The 21,972-nt window shown below is 51.7% G+C and overlaps 1 protein-coding gene across 2 annotated transcripts; it reads right to left on the reverse strand.

The window, feature by feature from the left end:
• Positions 1 to 6,545: 6,545 nt before the first annotated feature.
• On the reverse strand, positions 6,546 to 18,491 carry CEND1 (cell cycle exit and neuronal differentiation 1). 2 transcript variants are annotated; one of them, XM_051620471.1, is made up of 2 exons: positions 18,412 to 18,491; positions 6,546 to 9,053 (listed from the first exon to the last, which is right to left on the reverse strand). In XM_051620471.1, exon 2 carries the CDS (start codon positions 8,870 to 8,872, stop codon positions 8,480 to 8,482), a length of 393 nt encoding a protein of 130 aa, XP_051476431.1. In that variant the 5' UTR covers positions 8,873 to 9,053; positions 18,412 to 18,491; the 3' UTR covers positions 6,546 to 8,479. The 2 variants fall into 2 exon arrangements, with proteins under 2 accessions (XP_051476431.1, XP_051476432.1); XM_051620472.1 differs by lacking the exon at positions 18,412 to 18,491 and adding an exon at positions 17,098 to 17,161.
• Between the last annotated feature and the right edge of the window lie 3,481 nt (positions 18,492 to 21,972).

The following is a 21,972-nucleotide window of genomic DNA, read 5'->3' on the forward strand; positions in this document are numbered from 1 at the left end:
TCTCATGAATATTAAGGCAGGTTAAAACTTGACTCCTCAGCTGTTTTTCTGCAGCAAAAATCCCAGACAATCCCAGCAACTAAAGGCTGCCCCTTTTTCCTCACCCCAAGGGGTTTCCAGTGTTTGTCTTCCCAGTTCTTAAGAGATTAACTCCCTGACTTCTGCAGAAACCCTGCTTGGAGCTGATGTGATGTGACAGCAGCTATTCACAGTAACATCAAGTGACAGGTCAGAGGGAATCCCTGGCTCACCCTGGAGTGCAGGGACACCCAGGGACACTGCCAGGTTCCCAGGGGGTGGTTTACTCTTGAGGATGGATGCTCCCGGGCCAGCAAAACCAAGCAAGTCAGAGAGCACTTCGTCCTCTGGCAGGGGAGAGGGCACAGCAAACAACTGTGAAGCACAGCCTGGAGACCAGCCCGCAGGACAGGGGATCGTTTGGGATCAAAAAGGCTTCCTCTGTGGCTCTGGAGAAGTCTTTAATTGTTCTACACCTTAGTTCCTGTGTGGGAATAACAATTACCTTCCTTTGCCTGCTTTCCTGGGGCAGGCTGGAGTTTCCTCATGGCAAGGGCTGCCTTTTTCTTACCCTTCTCCCTGGGATTGCTAATCCTAGCAAACATTGAGCCTGCAGGAACCATGGACATGAGCAAGGAGTGAAGAGGGAGGGCAGCCATTTTCACTCACACCCCCACATGCACAAAGATGCTCACATGAGGAATTATACAATATATCTATGTGTGTATAGATATCTCTATATATAGTTTATTTCTCACAATCCTGGTAAGAGTTACAGGTGTATTGGGAATCATTTACAGTTTCACAGCATATGGAGTGGCCATACAGCTTCTGATGTGAGTAACATACAGTGTGTAGAGAGCACACATTTCCAACCCATCCACCCACCACTCATACAATGGGTTTCCAAAGCTAATACTAGATTCAGCTACGTAGAAAGCCTGGAAAATGTAAGGGTACAGCGTTGGGTGTCAGACAACACTGTCAGTCACAATGCAACAAGCTAAACTACTTTAATTTTCAATCTAGTATTTCTAGTCTACCTGCATTATTGCATTTATACGCTTTTTTTTGTTTAAGTCAAAGTAAATAGAATACTATATGGGAAAGGAAAAATTCTTTACTATTTTAGGATTTGAGCTGCAGCCCATACAAAGTGTCCATAGAAGCATAGACAAGATTATAAATTCGACAAGGTATAAATTAGCTGTGTAGCTTTGTGTGTAGGTAGGTGTCCATTTCCCTCCAGGAAATGTGTCTAGCAGCATATTGTTTTCTGAAAGCAAAAGAAACCAAACCTGTATGTTGAACACAGGTAAATGTGTGTAAGTGACAAGCAGGTCTGTTTGTACAGGGAAGAAATCAAGGTGTTGCTCTGAAAATTACTGTCATTTGGAAAACAAGTGCAGGGACTGACTCAAAACCCACAGATGTTGCTGGAAAAGACACCTGAAGCTTCCAAGGTTGCAGCAGCTATTTCCCCACCACCAGTGTTTGAGCTTCTGGGGTCTTTGGATCAGTCCCTTGAAAAGTAACAGAACCTAAGCAAAATCAAAAGTAATAAGAAAAAATCCCCTGTAATCTGACCTTCGAGTTCCCTCCTGACAATTTTAGTTTCTCCACAAGTTTGTAAACAACCTGCACCTACCACTATGAGAGAGTTGGTTTTCACTGGAGAGTTGAGACTGCACCTTTTAAAGATTTAGATTGAGAGGGTCCTAACCAGTGGGTCAGGAAAAGGCACCAGGCTTCAGAAGGGCTGCTGAAAACTTAGCAGAGCCAAATTATTCACTTGTTGGGTTGGTTGGTTGGTTTTAACATGACAAAAAATTGTGTGGCACCCTTGTTCTTATCAGCAGGCCCTAGAAACTTGGCTGCTTGAAGCTGCTGTGGCAGAATCAGGGATAGAATGCAGGTCTGCACAGATGCAAAGATGACTGAAGATTCCTCTCCTCCTGTTGGGAGTGGTGGTGCTGTAGGACCATCTCCCACAGATGGAATCTGTAACTTCATTCTTGGAATGCTGCACTGGGGCTCTGCATTATGAGACATGAAAAAAGAATGGACTTGTCCATACTTCCCTGGGAGCAATTGAAAGAGAAACGGGAGCAAGAGGAACATGTTGATCCAAATCCCATTTAACCCAAGTTGTATTTTTCACCCAAAAAAAAAAGGTTTTGTTTGAAGAGCAGAGAGCACAAGTCCCCAGGTTCTGCAGGCCAGAGCCTCTGATCAGAGCACAGTGTCCAAAGCAGGGAGCAGAACCACGGCACAGGCTGGAGCCAAACATCTGGAAAGCCAATGGCCATGACCTGCCACACGACCTGGAGGCTTTGGGGATCAGCTTCTTAATGGTTGGACTCAACGATCTTGAAGATCTTTTCCAACCCAAGTGATTCTGTGACTCTTACCATGGTTGGTGGAATGAGATGTGAACATTCAAGGCCCAGTGGTCTTGCCTTATTTTATCAAGCCTTGGGGCAGGGTTTCTGCCTGGCTGGGGAGAGGCCACATCTGCAGAGCTGCCTGGGAAGAAAGCAGGGAGAGGAAAGGGAATGCAGTGAAGGACAAGAATGAATCAGATCTCCAGAGACCAGCAGAGCCACGTGGTGTGTAGCAGCTGAAGATCTGGCATGAGCAGCCAGCCTAGGAATGTGGGCATCAAGAAGGCATATCCCAAGCTAATGTCTCAGTTACACTGCAGTACCCTCAGTAGCACCTGGTGTCATCAGCTGGGCTGCTGAATTCAAGATAATCTGGCTCAAGGAGACCAACTTTCTGTCTGCTACCTTCAGTTTGATGAATCTAAATTAAGTACCCTCTCGTTTTATGCCACATATTCACCATGACAACTAAGACACCTTATTCTGTGCTCTTTGCCCTTAATGCCACTTAAAAAAAAAACAACAACAACAAAAAAAACTTCTCATTAATGATAAAGCAATACTTCAAAAAGATGAACTTCAGGAGAGAACCAATCTCCAATCAACTGAGTACAGGAGAGGTTTTAAGAAGAACAGTAACCCAGTCACTGCATAAGTTTTTAGCTACCAAGGATGGGCTGAAAGCAGAGCAGCAACATTTAATCCAGCAGGCACTGCTCACATCTCCCTCCCCTGGCATCTTTGCAACCCAGAAAGTGTGAATCCTGATGAGGTGGGTGGTACCACATCCCCTGGCCCAGAAGATGCTGCACAGGCTTCAATCACTGTCTGTGGTGTGGTTGTCAACCCAAGGCCACTCGTAGAACTAAAACATGCAGGTCACATCTTCAGCATCAGCAGATTTCTCCCTGGAAGAGTGAAGGACCAAGTGCCTTGCTTGCCATTTCCTTTATTCCCACCAATTTGGCTGTAGGAAACTTCAGGGCTTTTTCTTGCTTCACTAACCCTTTAAGTTTGAGCAGAACCAGCAAAAGTTAATTCATTTGGAAAAGCCAGTTAGCGAAGGTTAATTTGTGTGGCATCAGTCATTTTTGCTTTTCTCCAATAAAAAAATAGCAGAAGTGGAGAGGGAGTGAAAGCAAATGTGTCCTTACCAAAATAATGAAGATAATGAAATTGTGCTTCTTGTTCTCTGCACTTCTCTGTCCTGTTCCTTGTACCCTCTCAGAAGCACTGATTGAAGCTTTCTGTAGAGCTGATTGAAATGCCAAGAATTTCACCTTTCAAATACACTTTTTCATTGCCTTCCTTATTTTTGTTTGTTTCTTGAAGAAGAGTTATTCTCTCAGATCTTCAGGACAGTCGCTTGCAACCAACTCTAAGCACAGTTAGAAGGATGCTGATTTCTAACCCCCCATGGCATTTCCAGGGATGGAAGTTTTTAAGGCAGAAATCATCTCTCCCCAACTCAAGTTGGTTTTAGTCCCACTGTTGCTGTTTATACACAACTATTAATGGAGGTGTAAGCATGGTGGTGAGCAGGGCTGCCTCACTCATACCACAGACTTTCCTTACTCAGAAGAAGGACGTGGGAAAGGCTTTGTCAGTTTTGTTTGCCTTTTTTTTAAAAAAAAAACAACAAACAAACAAACGACAAACCCAGCGTGCCATCGAGATGATTTTACATGTGACAATGACCTGCAATCTTATTCCTGGTGCCAATAATTCCTCAAAGGCCTGAGCAGAGCATGGTGAAGCCAATGGAAAAATTGCCCTTGTTGTCTGTAGCCTATGGATCAGCCCCTACACTCTGATTCAGCAGAGACACAAACCCATTTTTAATTTCTCACCCATCCTGAGGGAACTAAGAAGTGCTTCAGAGCAAGTGATTGTTCATGCTTGAAGTGTGAGCCCGGGAGGTGAAGAGCACCTGCAAGAAGGCATTCTTACCCTCCTGAAAATGCTGCTGCATTATCCTTTGGCTTCCAGATTTGTCTGCATCCCACTGCAAACTGCCAGGAATAACAGGACTTATCCCTTCCACCCTAAATCAGAAGAAAGAGGAAGCAGCAGTGTGATCTGCTTCATCTTTCTTAAAGCAAGAAGCATCAAAAATCTGCTAAGTTGTCCAAGAGAGCGTAATGGCAGCTTTATATTCAGCTACAACTTATGGCTCCTTAAAAATAGGCTGAGATTGGGCATAGTCATTGGAGCTGGAATTTCAGTCCATTTTGAAGTCAGGTTCGCAAATTCATAATTTAGAGACTTTATCAAGAGAGTAAACTAGCAATCTAGATCTCTTCAAACCCCAAGCACAGAGCCTGACTGGTTTGCTCTCCCCACGGAGATGGTCACTAGAAGGACTTTCAAAGCACAAACACCACACAAAGAATCACATCAAGCAAATAACGGCATGTGCTCCGGTGCGAGAAAAGACAACTATTTATTTAGCACAGCGAGTTCAGTCATCCAAGCCTTCTCTGCTTCCACAACTTTGGTTTCAGCCTTGCTTCAATTCTGAGAGAGGTGAAAATTTGCTCTTCTCAGCCTAGTTCTCGCTGGACGTTAATTTTTTTTTTTTTTTTTAATTATTATTTTCCTCAAAATGAAGCCACTGCACAGCCTGGCACATTAAGGCAGAACAGGAGGTGTTTGCTAAGAGGATGTCATTTGCAAGTCAGGACTGAAGTGCGTTGCCCCCAGCTTGGGAGCTCACATGGCAGCTATGCTTGATCTACCTGACTCAAATCAACACTAGACCCACACTTCAAAAAGAGCCACGACACAGTCCAGTAGAGTCTAAAAGTGCCTTATTTTAAAGCAAGTAGCCCACACAACTATCCAGTGAGGGGAACAGCAATTCTGAGCTTCTAGCACAACGGGCACGTGGTACATTCAGCAGTTCACTAGCCACACATTCTTTGCACTGAGAAGAAACCAGGACCCAAAAGGAATTCAGGTGCTGCATGGCAGGATGGAAACGGCACAGAAAGTGACATCACGGACACTTTGTGGGAATGCAGGGGGACAAATGGAGGGGTGTCTCCAGGTTGGCTTTTTTTTTTCTCCCCCCCCAACTGCAGTAAAATAAACATCTATGTACGTATACCTACATATGCAGAATATTCTTCAAGGCAGAGTGGTGCATATCCACACACACACACACACACACAGACACAAGTGTTTTCCAAACCAAACTGCCAGAGGTGGGTTCCAGGTGGTGAATCTGGACAGCAAAGTCAAGAGGTCACAGTAAGAAAAATCCCTTAGGAACAGGACACACCACATCCAGTGTCTGGGGAGGTCACACACCCAGGGGAGCTGCAGTCCCATCACCACCCCTGTGGTGTTTCTGGCTGAAATTACTGGCCTTGCACCCAGTGCTCTAAGGGCAGGGGGGTTGGAGACAGATGGGAATGGATAAGGCCCATGTTGTCTGAGAACTGTTCTTCCCCTCTTCTGTTGCCAAAGGTTAAAAGTCAAGGAAAGAAAAACGCTTTAGAAAGTAAAACAGGAGATCAAAATGAAGCAATTGTTTCTTTTCCCTCCCCCTGTATCTATCTATGCTGGTCAGGGCAGAATAGATAGATGTTATATCTCTAATATCACACACTGCTAAAAAAATAATCATGTGCCCGGGTTGAGAGAGAGGGAACAGCCAGGACAGGTGGAAGCATCTCTTGAAGACAGACCTCCCACTTGCAAAGACAAGTCACAGCCTGAAAATCACCACCCTTCCTTGGCCAAACCCGAGTCAGAGCAGCAGATTTTCCTTCCCCATGAGCAACAGGAGCAAGATTTCCCTACAGCAAATATCCCTGTGCTTCAGAGACCCCAGGGAGGGGGAGCCTGGGAACAGCCATCCCTGCATCCAGACCCTGGTAGTTCAGACACATTGCTCTGCTCTGTGTTCTCTGCTGCAGCTCTGCTTTCCAGATACTCTTCCTTTGCCACTGTTTGTCCTCCCATCTGCCCCCCCAAAATACATCTGCAAAATCAGCTCTTGAGATACAAGTGGTGTTACAGACACACCCCACCATGGACCCCTCTGCTTCAAACCAGAGGAATTCTCCAGGCTGTGAGTGACACACTGCTCCAGGAGACATCCACACCACATTCCAAGGATGCTCTAAGCTACTGTAGCACTTGTCCCAAAACCCACTGTGAAGCCCACACTCCCAGCCCCTGTCTCTACTGGTAAAGGCAGAGGCAGACAGGAAAGTCCAGCCACATGCAGACTGGTGTTCAGCAGAGCAGCAGCATCTGATGGTCCCACAGGCTGTGCACCTTTAGGAATATTTTATGAGCCTTGGGAAAAAGAGGATGATAAATGTCACCATAGGAATGGCTGGGCTGCATCAAAAGACCTTTTGTTTGGGGAAGCTGTACGCAGTCAGCAGACCAGATCTGGAGGCAGGTAAGACAGACATGAGCCAAAAGAATTGCCAGGTCAGGTTACACACACCTACCATCCTAGCCAGGAATCTTGCCAGAAGCAGACAGTGCAAAGGCAGTACCTGAGGAACACACAGACACCTTTCTTTGGCCGTGCACCCACTGAACTCATACATCCAGGCTCAGCTAAAGATGGATTATTTAAGGCTCTTTAACTGAGCTCACTCCACTTTGTCACAGCCTCTTGCTAATCACCACTCCAAAACCCTGCCCACTGGCTGCAGCTGCTGCTGAGCTCCAGAGGCTCTGCAGTTCTGACCTCCTCTCATCTCCGACCTGATTTAAAACCAAAACGTAAGGGCTTTTTTGTGTGACTCTTCTTTGCTGTAAGGCGGCAGCCAGGAGCAGCCTCATGGGAGCGCTTGAAATGAGGAGACCTGCCCCCTCCTGGTGTCAGGGGAAAAGCCAACGCACTGAACACCCTCTCTCATCCCCTGCCTTCTTTCCCCCCTTCACAAGGTCTGGTTTCAGAGCTGAGGCTCTCACCAATGGAACCAGGCTGTTCCCAAAGGCTGGGAATTTGTCTCCATTTCCAAAGCTTGGAGGAGTCACAAATCCCTACTGCTGCCATAAGAGGGAGGGAATCCCCCCGGGACAGACAGTGCCCTTGAACAGGGTTTCCCGGGTATAAAGCAGGTCAGTCTTATTCTCATGGGATCCCAGGTCCTCTCTGCCCCTAAATCCAGCTCATGTCTCCACTTTTTCTACCTTCTCATGTACCAAGACACTACAGACTTCAGTGGGAAAAAAAATCAGGTGAAAGGCCTGATCCAGAGCCCAAAGCAATGAACAGAAAGAGCCCAGCTGACCAGGGGATTTTGGGCTGAGGCCACAGCATCCTGCAAAGCCCAGCCTGCCTTTAGGAAATACTAGATCCAAAACAAAGTCTCTCCATCCCCAAATGCTGCCCACATGACCTTGCTGAGCAGCCTCAGCCTCCAGCCACAGCCAGCCTGGTTCCTCTGGGGCATTTGTGAGTTGGGTTTTCAGAAGCAGGTACACAAGACACCTACCAGAGACAACACTTTGCTTTTTGGGTCAAGAAGCTGCCTCTTGCCTGCATTTGCCCAGGGGTTCCTCCTACCCTGGAGGTGCTGGATGAACACCAACCCCACACACAGGGCCAGGCAAACTGGGTCTTAGCACGAGGCTCCATCTCCCCTTACATCTTCTTCACCACAACCCAACTTAAAAAAAACAAACCGAACAGAAACCAAAACACAAAGCGGGGACTCTGGATGGGACGTAGAACACTCTGGACTCGAAAACAGGGGACTGCAGGAGAGGTGGGGGCGTCTCCCAGGGGAGGACAGCAGGGGAGGGGAGGGGACACCGTCATTTACACCGCTCAGGAGAAGCTGTCATCTATACACAGTGGTATAAGCCAAGATATATTACATGAAAGAACACACTGAGTGCATGGAGTTACCCACACCGGGTCAAACTGGCACAGTCGTCTTGAACAAGACTCTTGCAGTTGCAGTTGGTGTGCATTGTTGACCTATCTAGCTCGCTCTAGATATCTATATATATAGGTATGTATAGAACTTTTCTGCATGCATTTGTCTCAAAAGGAGCTGTACAGCTGGGTTGGGCTCCTCAGCCCCACCCTGTCTCCATCTTCATTTTTTCCGGGCTAGGAAGGCCACTCCCACAACCACCGCCAGCACGGCCACTGCCACTCCTCCCACGATGAGCAAGGGCTTCATGTTGTCAAAGATGCTGCCTGGTGACTCCTCGGAGCTGTTTCCCTTGTGGTCAGAGTCAGGGGACTGGCCGGTGGCCTCTTGTGTCTCCGTGGCGGCAGGGCTGGGTTTCAGGTTGCTGTGGTTGTTGGCGACGGCAGCGTCACCCCCCGCCTTCTTGGTGGCGGTGGCAGGAGCAGGCTGCTCCTTGGGGACCTCCTTCTTGTCTGCATTCGTGGCAGGCCCAGGGCTGGGCTTTTCTGGCTTTCCAGAGCTGGGGGTCTTGACGTCAGGTTTGTTTCCACTTCGGACGTTACCTTTGGAATCCATCCCTAGAAGTGCTGCAGGTACCGACTGGAGGCCACGTGTGTGGAGCTACCCCAGCTCTTCTCCCTTGCTTGGCTGCTGGGGAAAGCAGGGGAACCACCTGAGAGGGAGCCCAGCCCCTTGGAGCAACTGTCTGGGGATGATGGTCACACTGGCAGTGTCCTATCTGGACATGATACAATGCCTGGAGGAAGAAACAGAGCAATGAGAGGTCAGTGAAAGGACAGAGGAAGCCTCCTCTGGGAAACAAGGGGAACAAACACGGTGGGTTAATCTCCATCGAGGCAGAAATGCTGGCCTGGAGAAAACCTGCTCACAAAAATGCCAGGTTTGGGTCCAAAAGAAAGCTGGGCAACAGCTTATAACTTGGTATAAGATAGAAACTCCCCCCAAACCCACCTCCTGCTGTCCCAGTGTTTGATGGCCACCATGTTCTCCAAAGCAAGTCAATGGGTTGACTGAGGAAACTGCAGCCCCAAAATCATTTAACTCCATAGCTCACATGCTGCACCAGGGGTGGTGGCCACCACACTGCTACACCTCAGACTGAAGAGGCTGTCTGGAAGGTTGGCACCTAGCTTAGGAGACAGCCCCAGCTCCTCCTCTAGCATGGAGATAGGACAGGAACTTCCAGAAGGCTTTCCATGGACCCAGCTTAAACACCTCTCAGAGAGGAGCAATTCCAGCTGGGTAGTATTTGGTGAGATGGAGCCTGAAGTCTCCAAAAGGCTTCAGATGATCCCAGCTGGCCAGTTTTGAAATAACCCACTGGAAGGTGAGAGGCAGATAAGTTGCCCTCAGGGTTTCACAGCCAGTGTTAAGCAGGATAGTTGCTACTCTTCCTTAGATTTCCAGTTCAGTCTAACCCCAAGCTCTTCCCATGGAATAACAATTTAAAATAAAAAATATAAAAACCAACCCAGCTCTTCAGGTGTCTCAAACCAACAATCAGATTTCCCTGGCAGCTCTACATGGGCCAGACCTACTTTGGTGTACCAGGCAGAGTCCCTGCCTGCAGCTGGGCAATATTTACAGTTCTGAGTTTGTGAAATTAAACCTTTTTGGCAAACTGAAACACCACCACTCTCTCCTCCTGCTCCACTGAAGATCATCCTACACTTGGGCATCCTGTACCACCCAAACACCATCCCAAGTGGTCTCCAAGATTAAGACCTTCCCTGTGGCTTGGGACTTGGTAGATAAAAACATGGTCCTGGCCAAGTGCAAGAGTATCTTCCTGTCCTTGCTCATTTTGCCCGATTTCTGTAGACACCACCTGCTCCACCTTCTCCTTCCTGCTGCCTCCAACAAGTCTTCACACTGCTCTGCTCCATAGAAATCCTGTGCACATTCCCAGGTGCTGAGGCTGCATGCCTGCAGGGCTCTGCTCTTCTGCTTTGGGAGCAATTTATCCTCATTTTGTATCTCACACAACCATGACACAGGGAAACAGTAAGTGGGGCCCTCGGCTGAAGCAGGCTTAGAGGTTAAAGCAGGGAGAGTCAGATTCATCATCTCATAAATATTGAACTGCCTGCTCAGGCAATTTGATCTCAATTAGCTGGGCTGCTCACACACCCTGTAGTATTTGTGCAGTCACTCTATGGGAACCATGAGTCCAGCTTCTCCTGGTCTCCCTCAGAAAGCCTCATGCAGCCTACAGAGATGGAGCTAAATCACAGAGAAATGGGGACTCTGCACAGCCCAAGCACCTCAGTTGATCCATAACCTCTCTCATTCACACCCCCAATTGATCAGGTCTGGATTCTAGATTCCTGGAAGCTGGAAAGCTGGTTTTGCTCAGAGGCTTCTCTATGCCTGGTCCCTACAAACAGCTCATTAAAGAATACCTTGATTTCCAAGCCAGTTTCCACAACAAGCCAAAGCCACAGAACCAACGTGAGGAGCAGCTTTCCTTGGCTCCCTGAAGGGCACCTCTTCTGCCACAACCTCCCCAGCAAATCAGCAAATTCATTTGTCTCCTGTGTGCACAGATGAAAGCTGCATCAATCCTGGAGCAGAGCAGATGAGTCACTGCTGGCTTTCCTGCAACATGTCACCATGAGAAGGTCCTCTTCCCTCTGCAGGGACCAGCCCCATCCCTGAGCCTGATCATCTTCCCACTCCCTGCTTCAAATTGGAAGGAAAAAACAGCAGCTTTGCCAGTTTGCTACAGGGTAGGGGGTGGGGGGGGGGGGCTAGTGGGAAGCTGCACCCCATAGATGTCCCCAGGGTCACAGCAGCACAGGGCTCATATCACAGGTGTTTCCTCCTTCATGGAGGGCAGACCAGCTCTGTTGGGTCCTCAGCCACCACCCAGACAGCAGGAAAGAATTCAGCCACCACGGTGGGGTTATGCACCTGAATTTATGCTGCAAAAGTCCACCCACAAACTCCAAGTGTCCTCCAGTTGAAAGCAGCCTCAGAAATAGCTACTGACCATGTCTGACCCATAGCAATGCTGTGCAGAGTCCGAGATAGCAGAAAAGACCTTATCTATCCTCAAATCTTCCTTACTCTCCAATCTCCCCTTCACTTCTTTGTCATTCCCACCTGTCTGGGATAAAAAGGAAAGTTTGCCTCTTCAGGGTGAAGAGGAGAGCTCTCGGTACCAAAGCCCCCTTCTCCTCAGCAGAGTGGCCTGTGTTGGTTTTTGAGCAAAGAAATAAAATGTCCCCTATTACAAGATGAGCATGAATGCTTCTTCCTGCCTCAACTCGACTGTCAGCCCCCAAACCCCTTCACCTGAAGCCCCTCAACCATGCAAAGACCATCCTGCAACTCCACATTGCTTGAGCCAGGCATGGGAGCCATCTGCTTAACTCCTACTGGCTGGGGCCAGAGGTTGTCCCCAAAGGGACAAGGTTTGCAACCAAGTCAGCTCTCAATTGCCTTTGGAATGACAGAGCTGGGAGTCGGAGAGCTGAAAGCTCTCAGCAAGGCTGGAGGACATGGCTTGTGCCTCTCAGGACCAAGCTCTTCCTTCTTGAAGCTTAGAGAGGACCTTGAACCTGAGCACACAACACCCAGCACAGTCCTCATCATGTTCTTCACTCAATTGCTCTCACCCCAACACAGCAAAAGGTTTTCAGAGTCACAGATGAAGAACGTGGCCTGAATGCCAATTAACTCCAAGCCCCTTCAGCAGGATCTGCAGGTCTCAGCTGCCATGCCTGCAATTGGTCTTTTAAAACCAAACCAGCTTTTTAAGGGACAGAAAATGACCCTCTCCTCAGACAGCTTCCCTTTGGTGAATGCAATTTGCACCTGCCAAAACTGGCTCTCAGGATTGAGTTCCCATCACGGCCCAGCTGGCACCAGCTGGTGGGTAAAGAGCTGGTAATTTTAGGCTGAAGTCTGCAGGCTTTGCTCCTGGGGCAGGAAAATTAGAATTTGGCCACTTGAAAATAAATAACTTCCCAAAAAGGGAAAAACAAAAAAAAACACAACAAAACAGAAAAAGCAGCAGAGTTCTGCCTACAAAAGGCAAGGCAGCTGTGAGCTGAAGTGACTGGGAGCAGGTTGTTAGGAACTGGGGGTGTTACTGGGGGTATCAAAGCTGCCACAGGCTTCTTGCATGACCTTTGCAGGACACAAACTCTCCTCAGCACAAATCAGTGTGATACAAGGGGCTGAACTCACCCATGTGAGAGCCTCAGGTGGAAGGCAGCATGGTCATATGGAGGGCTACCATCACCAAAGGGGGCTGAAGTGGTCAGAGGAAAGCCATCTGGAGCAGTTAAGGTGAGGTCATGATGTGCTGAGGAAAGAGCCAAGGAAAAAGTAGCCTGCTCTGGTAGATTAAGGCTTCTCCAAAGACGTCCAAGTGCACTGGCCACAGGACTGTGGGTGGTTCATTGCCACTTGTCATCTTATGGTGAAAGAAGAAAAAGGCTGCAGGGCAAGCACATTGCCCTGGAGAGGACATCATTTCTGAGAGCCCCAGGTGGAGGGTTTGGGGTGTCCTTCCTAAGATCCTGACCTTTCCTCTTCCAAAAATTAGCACAAAGCAGCCTGGAGGAACTCGGAGAAGGAGGGACTGTGAGCACAGGCTGAAAGGAGCAGACTGCAGTCCTAGCTAGCTCAGCTGAACACCATGTAGGAAACCACCAAAAAACATCTAAAACTATATTTCAAAGTCAGGATTTGTCCCTCCACAGCTGCTTGCTGAAGTCACTATTCCTGGAGGGATTTAAAAGCCGTTTAGGTTCTGAGGGACACGGTTCAGTGGTGGCCTTGGCAGTGCTGGGGTTAACAGTCGGACTTGATGATCTTAAAGGTCTTTTCCAACCCAAACGATTCCATGGCACTCTTTCCCAGTGCTTCCAATGGGGACAAACAGCCCTTCTTCCCCTTTCTGAGCTGCTGGGGGGGAATAAACCCCTCCAAGGAAGCGAGATGCCAGGCAAGCACCTGGGACCGCTGACAGCAGAGCCCCCCTCTCCAAGCAGCAGTGTGAAGACAGATGAGATAATGCAGCACCTCTCTGGCAGGACCAGCAGCACCAGAACAGCTTTATGCCGTGGGCAGCTCCCCAGGGAGGATCTGAGCTCCCTGACACTTCATCCCAGCCCTTCCCTCCTGACGCAAGCCCGGCCCAGCGTGGGATAAACACGACGCGAGCACCGTGACGGCAGGAACCGCTTCTCAGAGATGCTTTCCAAACAGGCTCAGTGCAGCAGGACTGGGCTGTGCAGGCAGCCAGCTCTGCTTCCAGCCCCCACAGCCCTCAGAGGCAGCAGCACCAACTCGCAGCAAACGCTGCTGACCCACTTCCCTCTGGTGAGATGTTTATGAACCCTTTTTTTCCCCAAGTCATTGTTTGCAGCTGCCCGTGTCCCTCCCCTTTTCCCAGGCCCTGGATTAAATGTTTCCCCCTCAAACAAGGCCTTTGAATCTTCTTTCCTGTGAGAGTGACAGAGCCCTGGGACAGGCTGCCCAGAGAGGCTGTGGAGTCTCCTTCTCTGGAGACATTCAAACCCATCTGGGCACGTTCCTGTGTGATGTGCTCTGGGTGACCCTGCTCTGGCAGGGGGGTTGGGCTGGGTGATCTTTCCAGGTCCCTTCCAACCCCTGAGATTGATTCTGTGACTCTTGATGTGGAGAGTCATCAGATGCTGGAAGTACTTTAACAGGCAGCAGCAGCTTCAAATCCCTGTCACAGGGGGAGGATCTGCCAGCAAAGCCTCAGCTCCAGAGCTGCGTCAGCCCTGCGGCTGCTCCGAGACCCAATGCTCTTGTCACTGGTGCTGGCAAGGACCAAAACCTGCCACTGTCACCCACACAGCTCCCTGACCATGGCCAGCCTTGCAGGACCCTGCCCCTCAACCCCTATGCCACCAAAGCATGTCACCTCCCTCCTAGCCTGGGGGATGCATCCGGGCTCAGGGACTGGGTTACACCTGGTAGCAAGACTGAGGGGGAACAGGATGGACTGTTGTAGCCCAGGAAAACTGGCTTTGCCTTGCAGCAGCACAGGGAAGGGCTGTGGGATGCACTCCCTGGACATCCCCCTGTGCCAGCAACTGCCCCAAGATGGGGCAAAGTCCTGGCTTGCAACACCAGTACCAGTGTCATCTCCAGAGGCTGCCCTGCCATACTCCCCACGTGGGTGACGCAGCATTTTGGAGCCCCACAGCCAACCCCAGTGCACTCCCCACCAGCACCAGCCCCAAATAAGGCCAAACAGCCCTTTTCTACACCGTGACCTTTGGGGGAAACCACATGTGAGCTAAGCATCACCTCTGCAAGCCACACTTGTCCTGACCCCAAAGCTCCCAGGGGGATGAAGATCGCAGACACTTCATGCTGGGTGATGGAGGCAACACTGCAGAGCCACACACCAGGCTCCTGCCAGGGCCTTCACTTTATTTTTCTTCAACCCAAAACACAGCTCTGGCCTGCACTGTTCAGGTGCTTTGCCCCTACACAGCAACACACAGAGCAAAAAACACACTCCCCGTTTTTGTTCTGTTACCCTCCCTCGCCCTGCGTGAAAAATAAAGCAAGAAGAGCCATGAGAAAAGGTGTCACCCTGGCTGGCTGCAGCACGGGGGGCAGGACAGCTGACTGCCCCTCACCCTGCCCTTCAGCAGACCCACAGTGCACATTTCCTGCTGCACCATCCACAAAAGCACCTTCCAGGGCACAAGTCCAGCCATTTCTCTGCAGCAACACGGGCTGAGAAGCACTTGCTGCTCAGTTCAGATTCCTGCCCACTACTCCATTAAAAATACACAGGCTGCTGCCAAAAAAAAAAACAAGCCCACTCCTCCCCTCCTCCATCAGTGTTCACCACGCAAAGGGACAACTCATCACCCAAGTTCTGCTCTGCCTGGCTCCCCACACAGAACCAGCACCAGCCCCCTTCCCATGCCTTGGCTCATGGCTGCCCCAACACAGCAGAAATCAGGGAAGTGTTACCAAACCAACCTTGGGAAAGAGAAGATTTTTGGCTCAAACTCTCCCCATGCTCTGAGGGATGAGGGGTGGGCACTGATCTAACCCCTGCATGGACGCTCGTGGCTGTTGGCAGGAGAAGACACACCTGGCAAAGCTGCACAACCTGTCTGGTCATCCACTCCAGTGCCAGCAGCACGTGCAGCCACAGCTCCCAGCAAAGCTGCTTCTAGAAACAGAGAGAATCTGACAGTGCTTTGCTGAGATCAGGTTGGAAACACCCTCCTGCTGCAAAGCCTGGCTCCTCAGGGCCCTATCATGGTGTGCGTCGTAACTAGAACAATTCCAGAGCACCTCACCTTGCTGTGCTCTGTCCCAGCTTTAATCCTGGGTTTGAGCCCCCTCAGACACAGAATCAAATCATGTTTTTCCTCTCCCTAGTTCCCTTTTACTACAGTGGAACAAGATGGTAGCTTTTACCCTTCACAAAATCATGAGGTGTTAGAGCTTAATCCTCTGGCTGGTAGGATTGAGCATCACTTACCCCAGGACAGAGCTCTAGGGGAACAGAGGAAAGGATTTGCAGCTCCTGGTGCAGCCCTGCCCTCAGGAAGCCCATTATCATCCCTTCCTGCTCAGCTTTAGAGCTCAGCAGGAGTGATCCCCCTCCTCCATCACCTGGAGGTCCACACTGCTTCCAGCTCTGCTCAGCTGCCTTCCCAGAGAGCTTCTTGCTCCAGGAGGGAGGTCACTGCCACCCCCAACAGGCTCAGGGCTCTGCAGGGAACAGATAAGCAATTCTCCACATCCAGCCATGGGCCAAGGTCTCAGTCCTCTGCTCAGCACTGGTCTGAGGTGCCACCTCAGGAATAACGCCCAGGCAGGCTCAGCAGGTGGTTCCTGCCTCTTGGAGCAGGGTGGGCAGCTCCTGTCCATCACAAAGCCCTGCTCTTCACACCGAGCACACCAGCACTTGGGAAACTGCCTTTGGCAAGAGGGCAGATGCTTCCAGTGTGGGGTGTTGCCCCCCAAGCTGCCAGGAGCTGATACCCAGACAGAGAAGGCTGGTTTCCTTTCCAATAGATCAAGGCTTTTAAGGCCTTTTCTTGAAAGTCAGCGAGTTCTGTATCCCTCAAGTTCAATACTCACAAGCAAAAAATGGATTAAGAACATAAAAAAAAAAAAAAGGGTTCTCTCTGACACAATAAAACAGCCCCAACCACTGCAGTGAACAGCAGCCAATTTAACAGCCCTCCTCATCTTACAGGCATCCTAAACCCATCCCTCCTGACCAATGCACCAGGCTGTGGTGGCATCACCCCCCTGGCGGCTCAGCTGTGGCCAGCAAAAAGATGACAGGGACAATTCTGCACAGGCAGAGCCTGGTCCTGAATCCAACAGCCCCTGGATCTGCTTGTGTCAGCCCAAAAACTGTTGCTTTGCAGCTGAAACGTAAGAAGCCACTGCAGGCTGCCCAGGGGCCAATAGCACCAGGCACTGACCTTCCAGGGAGGCTCCTGTCATTCCCTGGGGCTAAGCTCATCCCTTACCTTGTATGACAAAGCCAGAGCCCTCAACTTCCCTGCAGAAAGCTGGGAAGGGTGTGGAGAAGGATGCTCAAAGCTCCTTTGGCACAGAAATCATTGCAGAGAGCTCCATCCCTCCCCTCAGCCTGCCAGGGCAGGGGATGGAAGCAGAGGGATGAACGTCTGCATTTAAGGGCACCCTGGATTTTCTTCCCCTGTCTCACCAACAACATCACCGGGTTAGAGGCTGGTGTTGGGCACCGTGGCTGAGCAAGGAGAGGTGGAAAACGCTGAAGGTCAAACCTGTGAAGGTCAGACTTGCGGAGGTCGTCCCTGAGCTGGAGCAGGGAGCTGAATCCGGCAGAGTCCATCCTCCCTTTCCTGACAGCATCCTGCCCAAGCCCCACCCAGGAAAACGGGGCTGCTTCCTCCTCCTGCCCCCCTGCCGAAGTTCGGCCAGGCGGACCCCAGGTCAAGAGTAAAAATCCTCTTCCTTCCCACCCCCAAACCCCAGCAGAAGCTACGGGGGTGGTCACAGAACTAAGCGGGAGCTGGGACCAAATCAACAGGTCCCTGCAAACATACAGGGCATGGATGCACAGAGGGGCAGGGACATCGGGCTGAAAAGCCCGAGCCATCCCCCCTCCCCCATCACAGATCTCATCCCTGGAAGCATAAAAGAGGAGCCCTGGGCCGGTGTCCTCCTCCTCCTTCCCTCCCGTTCGGCGAGATCTTCTGCCCACAGCTTGAAACGAGGACTGCTGCTGTCACCTCCCTCCAGTTCGGTCATTTTGGGGGCAGATTTCTCTTTGTGAGCCCCTTTCCAGCACAAGGTGGGGGCGACGGCAAAGGAAATCCCTTCGATGTCAAGCCCTCCCTGCCTAACAGAACAATCCCGCTGGGAAAGCCGACCACCAAGAGCCGGGGCTGCCTCCTGCCCCCGCCTGCCGCCCGGCACCGATTCCACCGAGTCATCAAACCCGTCCCGGCAGAGCGAAGGGCGAACCAACACCATTGATGGGCGCGGGTGGGAGAGGAACCGCAGCTGGAAAGCGGCTCGGAGCCCTCACAGGGAGGGCTGTGCTCCGGGTTTCTTTTCGGCCGGCAGGTTCCGGCTGGGGATGCTCTTCCCCGCCGCGCTCCCAACAGCCCCGCTTCCCGCACATTCCGGCTCGGCTGCTCCCTGCCCGGGGCCCTCCTGCCCCATCCAGACCCCCCCGGGCAGTGGCCAGCCCGGCTGGGCTGGGCTGGTAGCCCCCCAGGGCGGCGAGCAGAGGTAGGAGGAGGCGGCAGGAAAGCGGCGGGTGCTGCGGGTCTGCCCGTTTCTGTCTCCGTGACCTTCACGGGGCGGGAGAAAAGAGGGGCTGGGGAGGGGAGGGGGCTGCCCGGGGCTTCGCTTGGGCTCGAAAACAAGTGCACTTTTATTGCCTCCGAACAGGGAAGAGAGAGAGAGCTGCGTGGGGGGAAGCTGCCCGGGGTGGGGACACTCACCTTGAGCAGGTAGAGCCAGCGCTGGGGGTCGCGGTGTCACCCCCAGCAGGGACACGGCGCAGAGAGCCGGAGACCCCCGCCCCAGCGTCGTCCCCCCCGCCCCCCCAGGAAAGCAGCAGCTCTTACCTTCCGTGCTCCGGCTGGCGGGCGCACCGCGGGAGCTGCCTCTTGCGCAGAGAGGAGGGAGGGAGGCAGAGGAGGCGGGGGGGGGGGGGAAACTTGGGAGTTTCCCACAATGCACCTCTGCAAGCCGCATGAAGATGGAGAACAGGGCCGGGGGGGAGGGGGGCGGGAGCCAGGGCTCCAATCCGGAGGGAAGGGCTGGGATAAGATGCCAAGGAGGGTGGGGGATGGCAGGGAGGTGAAGCTGCATCTCCACAGCCCCCCGGTTGTTCGGGGATGTCCCTGCAGCACCGAGACCCCCTCCCTGCTCCTCCAACCACCTGGGTGTGCAGGATTACAGGGAAAAGAGCCACAAAGGGGAGGATGGCACGACACTGGGGAAAATGGGAGGGGGGCAGCTGGATAAATTGGGATGCTCGTGTGCAGACAAGGGAAAAAAAAAAAAAAAAAAAAGGATTTCGGGGCTCCCCCACCTGGATAAAGGATTTCCAAGTGTGACAGTCGGTCTGGATGGTGGAGGGAGGAAGGTAAAATGCTGCAACTTGGGGTAGTTTTGTAGCAGCTCTGCTTCCCTTCTCCTCCAACCCCCTCCTGTGCTGCAGGGGTCTGGCTCCCCTTCCAAAGGTCTGTGAGGGTCTGTGGGCAGCCTGGGTCCCACTGTGGAGCACCCAGCCAGGCTGTGCCAGACACGACCTCCTGCCCTACTTGGCAGCACCTTGGTTAACAGCAGAGGCCCCCCTGTCCCAGCCCCACCTCCCCAAGCAGGGCACAGGGCTCAAATTCACATCATTCCCTTCAAATGTTTCTCTACCCCAAACTGCAGCCAGGTTCTGGGCCTGTCTACAGCTTGTTAACCCTTATTTCCTGAGCAGGCATTGTGATGCTTGCCCATCTTCATCCAGTTACTTGGGACCCACTGACCAGCTTCATTCTATTTTACAGAAAGCATAGACATTCTAAGGGGTTTATACCCAGAAATCCATCAGAAACAAGCTCAGGTGTTTGCAGACTAACTCACTTTACTTCTGTGATCACTGTCTCTTCCTCCCTCCCAGGAACAGCAGCCAAGCAACAGCTCAGCCACAAACACTCCCAGTGCAGGAGGGCAGAAACTCCAGAGAAAAATCAGTATTTTCTTCCCTGACCCTCCCTGGCTCTGCCAAACTGCCCACAAGAGCCAAGCCAGTGGCACCTCAACTGTCCCAACATGCTTCAAAATCCTCAGGCTGCATAAGTCCCACTAGGAAGAAAAATTATGGCCAAGTTTGAGGGGAAACTGCAGAAAGCAGAGGGGCTGGATGGGAGAAGTCACATCTCCCAGGAAAGGCCATGCTTTGAGGGGCTGGATTTGCCTCAGAGCAGGGATGAGCAAGGTTTTCCTGACATAGTCCTTGGCTTCTGGAGCCTGCTTGGCCTGGAGAAGCTGATACAGGCAGGATTAGCTGTGGCTGATGCTGATGTTCCCCTGTCTGGTCCTGCACCCAGCAGTGCCAGCCCTGCTGCTTGTTCAGGGACTCGTGCCATGAAATGATCTGCAAGCAGCTGCTTCCCCTCCTAACACCTCCCAGATGATACATTCATGTACCTGAGGCTTTCTGAATCTATTCAAAAATCCCAATTTTGAATTTTAAAACTATTTTTACCCATGTAGGAGGAAAAAAAAAAAAGGGAAGGAGCTGTGAAACCAATAACCTCCGCCTTGCTGCTGCAGAGAGAGGGAGAAACCAGGAAAGCAGCACCAGAGCTAGGCAGCACTGGGAAAAAGAAAACAAGGGGAAGAACCCCTGCCAGCAAGCAGGGGAAGGGTCCCCCTGCAGCAAGTGGAGCCCATCACCCCAAAAGCAGCAGAGGAGGGAGCAGAGCCCCAGCAGCACCAGCAATGCAGCTCAAGGAAGAGCAAGGTGAAAACAGCTTCTTCAAGGTCAGGTGCAGGTGGGAACCTTTAGCAGCTGTGCTGCTGCTTCTCCCTGTGGCCTCCTGGCTCACATGCCTCCTGGGATGAGTTAGTGGGATAAGAACAGCCCTGGTGACACCGTGGTGAGCAGGGGGGAGGGTGCTGGTGGCAGCAGCAGCCTTGGGAAGGAGCATGGTATGCTGGGTGCTTTCAGAGGGAAGCAGTTGTCCCCAGAATTATTCCATGTCCTGTGAGCAGGAAGGATGGGATGGTGGCAGGCTCTGCTCAGGGAAACTGAGCCAGAGGGGCACAGCTCACACCCTGGTGCCACAGAAACGTTTTTGGGTCTGTGAAGCCCTGAATGGACATTGTTTGGGTTGAGCCACTTTTCCAGTAGCTCTGCCCTGCCCCAGAAAAACCAGCTGGCCTGTGTCCTGTTCCCTGGCACCCACCCCACAAGCCTTCCCACAGCCCCTGCACCATTTGCAACTGGCTGCTAAGGTGCTATCAATGCAGAGTCTAGTTTTCCTTCTCCTTAAAACACCCAACACACCTCAGAACAACCTCAGCTGTCCCCACATGCCCCAGTCCAGCTCCTCTCTCCTCCCCACCACAGGTTTACCCCCTCCTCACCAAGAACACACGTACCCCAATGGTAAAATGGAGCACAAAAAGCAGGAGAACAGGTCACAGAAATGACTTAAACCCCCCCTGGGCATCAGAAACCCCCAAGGGAACCTCTCTCCTTTCCCAGAGCCCCATTTGCAACCACCCCCTGGCTGGAGATGGAGGACAAGGCTACAGAGCAGCAAAACCCGTGGCCATTTGGGCAGCATCCATGTCTCCTTACCTCTGTGCTGCCAAGGCAGGGGCTGAAGGACACTTCTCCTGGTGGAGTGGTTGCTCCAGCAGCCAGGGTGGGTCTGCAGCTGCAGCAGCCAAAGTGCTACCTGGCTTAGCAGCCTTGCAGTGAAACCACAAGCCCACCTGCCCCTGAGGAGCTATTAATAGTCCCAGCACTCTGATGAGCCTCAGCTGGGGCCTCTCCACCCTCTGCCACGGGCTCTAAGCCCAGCCCTGGGCACTCACTCCGTGTTGGAGCAGTGCTGGGGGGTCCATCTCCTGCTCTGTCTCCTGCACGGGCTTCAGCTCAGTGCTGTAGGCAGCTCATCTCTTTGTTGAATCCCTCAGAGGTAAATAGAACCAACTGTTTGGGTTGGAAAAGACCTACAAGATCCTCCTGCTCTATTAACAGCAGCACAGGGGACTGTTCTTCACTGGCTCCTCTCTGGTGCTCTCAGAGATGAAGCCCACCTTGGGTGCATTACTGGGTTCTTTAGAAAAGGACACTTGTATCCATAATCAATTGGGTTTGTTCCCAACAGGGCTCAGGGCAGGAGAGAGATGATCTGCTCCTGGTCAGGGATGCACAGCATCTTCCCACAGCGACTCCCCAGGAACCTGGGAGGGCTGGGAGCAGATTCCAGGGTTGTGTGACAGGGCCCCCTTGGAGGTTCCCCTTGCTCCAGGCAGTCACCCCTGCAGGAAGCTGCAGCTTCCCTCTGATTTCCTGAATTCACAGGAACCTAATTCCAGGCAAATCTGCTCCTGGAGAGCTGCAGGATGGCAGTTGTCTCCTAAAGACACGGGAGACTGGGAATGGGTGGAAG

The sequence above is a fragment of the Apus apus genome, chromosome 5 (assembly GCF_020740795.1).
Source record: "Apus apus isolate bApuApu2 chromosome 5, bApuApu2.pri.cur, whole genome shotgun sequence".
Classification (NCBI taxonomy): domain Eukaryota; kingdom Metazoa; phylum Chordata; class Aves; order Apodiformes; family Apodidae; genus Apus; species Apus apus.

What these genes read in the sequence shown, in the direction of transcription:
- CEND1 (XM_051620471.1), bottom strand. Translation starts at nt 8,872, where the DNA reads ATGGATTCCAAAGGTAACGTCCGAAGTGGAAACAAACCTGACGTCAAG.